Source organism: Miscanthus floridulus, chromosome 8, assembly GCF_019320115.1.
Source record: "Miscanthus floridulus cultivar M001 chromosome 8, ASM1932011v1, whole genome shotgun sequence".
NCBI classification, from domain to species: domain Eukaryota; kingdom Viridiplantae; phylum Streptophyta; class Magnoliopsida; order Poales; family Poaceae; genus Miscanthus; species Miscanthus floridulus.
Window position 1 is genome coordinate 177,576,112 of NC_089587.1, and position 3,740 is coordinate 177,579,851.

At 49.8% G+C, this 3,740-nt stretch overlaps 1 protein-coding gene across 1 annotated transcript; it reads left to right on the plus strand.

Annotated features, from left to right (window-relative positions):
- Positions 1-2,235: 2,235 nt before the first annotated feature.
- LOC136474116 (uncharacterized) lies at positions 2,236-3,165 on the plus strand. Its single transcript, XM_066471723.1, has one exon. The coding sequence runs from the start codon at positions 2,399-2,401 to the stop codon at positions 2,897-2,899; it is 501 nt and encodes a 166-aa protein (XP_066327820.1). The 5' UTR covers positions 2,236-2,398; the 3' UTR covers positions 2,900-3,165.
- Positions 3,166-3,740: the final 575 nt, after the last annotated feature.

The following is a 3,740-nucleotide window of genomic DNA, read 5'->3' on the forward strand; positions in this document are numbered from 1 at the left end:
CGACGCGCGGCATACATGCGTCGGACGTTTTCTGAAAATGGTCAGCACTGTAGCTCGCCTGATTCTCCGATTCAGTGATCCAACGACCGACTGACAGAGCAAGTTTGACGGTGATTAGCTCCTAATCCGTGATGATTTAGATCATGCCATAGCTAACAAAGTTGATCATCTATATGTGAACTACAACTCTTATTATTGGATCTCGAGCTGATTTGGCTTTGTTAGGGAGATACAAGGTGAAAAAGTTGGGTACATGAAACTGAATCCAGTTATAACACTTAGAAAATTTTCAAGTGTTTGAATCAGCCTTCAATTTTGACTTGTGGGCCATGTTTGAGGCTGTTCCACATATTTTCATGAGTTGATCATAAAACAACTTTTGTTCCTTGATAAATTAGCTATAACTTTGGTAAAGAGTGTATAGCCATGCAAAGTCTCTAAGTTGGTCTTTTGAATCAGTCAAACAGTGACACTCTAGGGGTCAAATCAAGTCAAACCCCTTCTAAAGGGCAATTTTGTCATTTTGATCTACATGAACAATGTCCAAACAATTTCCCTAAGTGTAGTTAAGGTGTATTAGACCATGATCAACCACCTTACACAATTGTTATACCATTTCAAATGATCACATGTGATGAAACAACAAAACAAGCAATTCACCCAAATGTTGCAATGCAATGTTTCACATGTTTCATGACTTTGTTGTCATTTTATACTTGTCACATTACTACCATATTGCCATGTTTCAAAGTATGAGAAATTCATGTTACATTCATATGTTGCATTACTACCATTCACAAGCAAATTAAGTATGAAACAACAGAATTGCAAATGTTGCATATGCATGTTTCAGTGATAATGGCATGGTAACATAGATGATGCATATGTTTATGAAATGACATGCAATTTAGTGGAAGCTAAACACCTAGGGTGTTACATGTAAGGCCATCCCCTTCATCTATAAACGGGGATGCGCTCTCTCCCAAAAGGGACGGTCGTTCAGACTCTCTCCTGACTGGATTCTCTCTCTGGATCTAGCTCTAGAGAACCTGGGCATTCGAACAGCTCACAACTCTAGATCTCAACAGCTGTACAGAGCATATGCTCTAATACTTAGCGCATGTTAGAGCACCTGTCACTCTCAACCACTTGGTTTAGAGTCCTGATCAGGGCCTCTAACACCCCCTTCTCATTCCATACCTGTTTGTAACCCCATAACAAACTTTGAGCACCTAGACTCAGAAATAAAGTCACCGACCGACCGAAACTGGACGTAAGGCACGTTGCCTGAACCAATATAAATCATGTGTCATTGAGTGCTAGGCCACATCCGATTACAACTGCACGGCAAAACTACAAATATTTACTTGTTGCTCACTTTTCGCACCGACAAATGTATTTCTGAGAACTCTTGATGTATGAAATGAATTAAGTATTGTAAACTCGTTCTCATTATTGGATCCTAGAGGAAAAACGTGGATTGTTCGAGTTCTCTCTTGGGGTGTGCTCGACGGAACCGTTCGTTGTAGCTTATTTTCGGGGTGCTTAGTGTCTGATAAAAGACGGGCGCCTCTAGAAGCGTGCTATTTCGGGCGATTCTGCCACATCACTGTGGAAATTCGTTTCGGCCATGATGTCTCCTTTGGCGGATGTCCTCCGCCTCTCGGCGCCCGTTTGACGCGAGACGTCGAGTTCTACATCATGAAGTTGGAGCTGCTGCATCAGGAGATGTAGCTCGGCAACGATGACGTGGGTCAAACTCTCCTTCTCCGATGGCTAGGTTTCAGCTTTATAGGCTCGGCAATCGCCTCGGGCGGGGCGTGGGATCAAGGCAGGAAGTCGGAGCTGCTCTTCGCGAAGCCATTGAGCTCGGCAACGATGACCTATTGCAGCCTTCTGCTTTGGGCCCGTTGGTATAACATCTTAAGATGGGTCGTCGGTGTTTTGCCATGGGAAACCGAAGCTGCTGGCTGCTTTGCAACCATGCTCGGCAACGATGACTCATGGTAGTGTGTACTCTACAGCGTTGTATGGGTGGACTAACCTTTCATGGTATTGGCGCCACGCTTAACTACTTTTGCTTATATATAAATTTTATTCGTCTGAAAGGCCATTGTAAAAAATAAAAAAATAAAAAAAACGGAGCGGCCGGCCGGTTATCCGCAGCCATTCATTCCCCGGACCAGCACAGCACGGTGGTACCAGTACGAGTACGGCAAGCGCGACTGAGCGAGGGAGCCACACCGCACCAGCACCAGCACCACAGGCTGGAAACCAGAACCGCGTCGCGCTCCGCTCATAACTCTGCATCCAAGTCCAGGCAGAGGCAGGGACTCGACTCCATCAGTAGCTGCAGCTGCAGGCAGCTCCACCCCAGCCGAATGCCTCCCCAGTCCCCATGGCGCCGCGCGTCGTCCGGGCCCTGCTGACCGCCACCGCCCTCCTCGCCCCACTGCTCCTCTCCTCTCAGCTTCCTCCCCTGCCCAGCGCGTCCGCCGCGAGTTCACCGTCCCCGGCCCCAGGCCCAGCTCCCGCGCCGGCGCCGCACCACCAGCACCCGCCCAAGCTGAGGAGGCCGCCGCGTCAGGCCGCGTCGTCCGGGAACAACGAAACCCACGCCCGACGGCCGCCGGGGCATCAGCGAGGCGGGGCCGCGCGCCATCGTCCTCCGGCTCCGTCGGCGTGGTGGCGCCGGCTCAACTTCGGCGAGCGGTTCGGGATCGCGCTCGCCGGCGTGGCCGTCGCAATGCAGGCGGCGCTCGCCGCGTTCCTGCTGGCCCTGCGCGCGCGGCAGCGGCGGCGAGCGGCGGCCGCGGGGAAGGCCGAGGCCGAGGAGGAGCAGGAGGCGGCTCCGGCGGTGATGGCGGCTGCTGCTGCGTCGCGGCCCGCGCCAGCGTGACCGACAGCTCGGTTGTTGGGTGAGCGGACGGGGCAACATCACACTTGCTGCTGCAATGTTGTTGGTTCCTTCGTTCCTTCCTTCCACTGTATAGGCCAGCGAAGCTGTTTTATTATAAAAAAAATATTATATATTCTAGCTACCAACTAATAAATTCATACAAATAGAATCAAAAATAGCTTTGTTCCTTATTTTTTTTCAAGCCTATACTACGTGCTGAGGTGTACGAAAAGATTAATGGAGTGAATTGATTTCTTTTTTTCCAAGCCTCGCTCCAGCTAAGCTTAATAAGGGAAGCGTTCACTTTCAGTCGACATCTCCCCGGGCTTATGGATGGCATGGCAGGCAGGGCGGCGTGTCGGCGAGGACACCGTCAATTGCGACATTGCGTGACACCGAGAGTTGCGGCTGCCCTGCACGGGGTTACATAGATGACGACGGTACGGTTAGGCAGTGTAGCACGTGTTTAGTTCCCACCTCAAATTCCCAAAAGTGTTACAGTAGCCATCACATCGGATCTTGCGATACGTGCATGGAGCATTAAATGTAGACGAAAAAAAACTAATTGCACAGTTTGGTTGAAAATTGCGAGACGAACGTTTTGAGCCTAATTAGTCCACGATTGAACACTATTTGTCAAATAAAAACGAAAGTGCTACAGTAGCCAAATTTCTAACTTTCACCTAACTAAACACGCACGTACTTGCATTATTGTATGTAGTGTCACAGTTAACCAAATAGTCGCATGATCGCTGTGTGGGTGTGGCGACGCTGATTCATCACCTGTCGGGCCATCGCGGCGACGACCCAGCCAGGCGAGCCCCCCCAGCGGCCAGCGTAG

Coding starts and splice junctions, on each gene's coding strand:
- LOC136474116 (XM_066471723.1), top strand. CDS start 2,399: ATGGCGCCGCGCGTCGTCCGGGCCCTGCTGACCGCCACCGCCCTCCTC.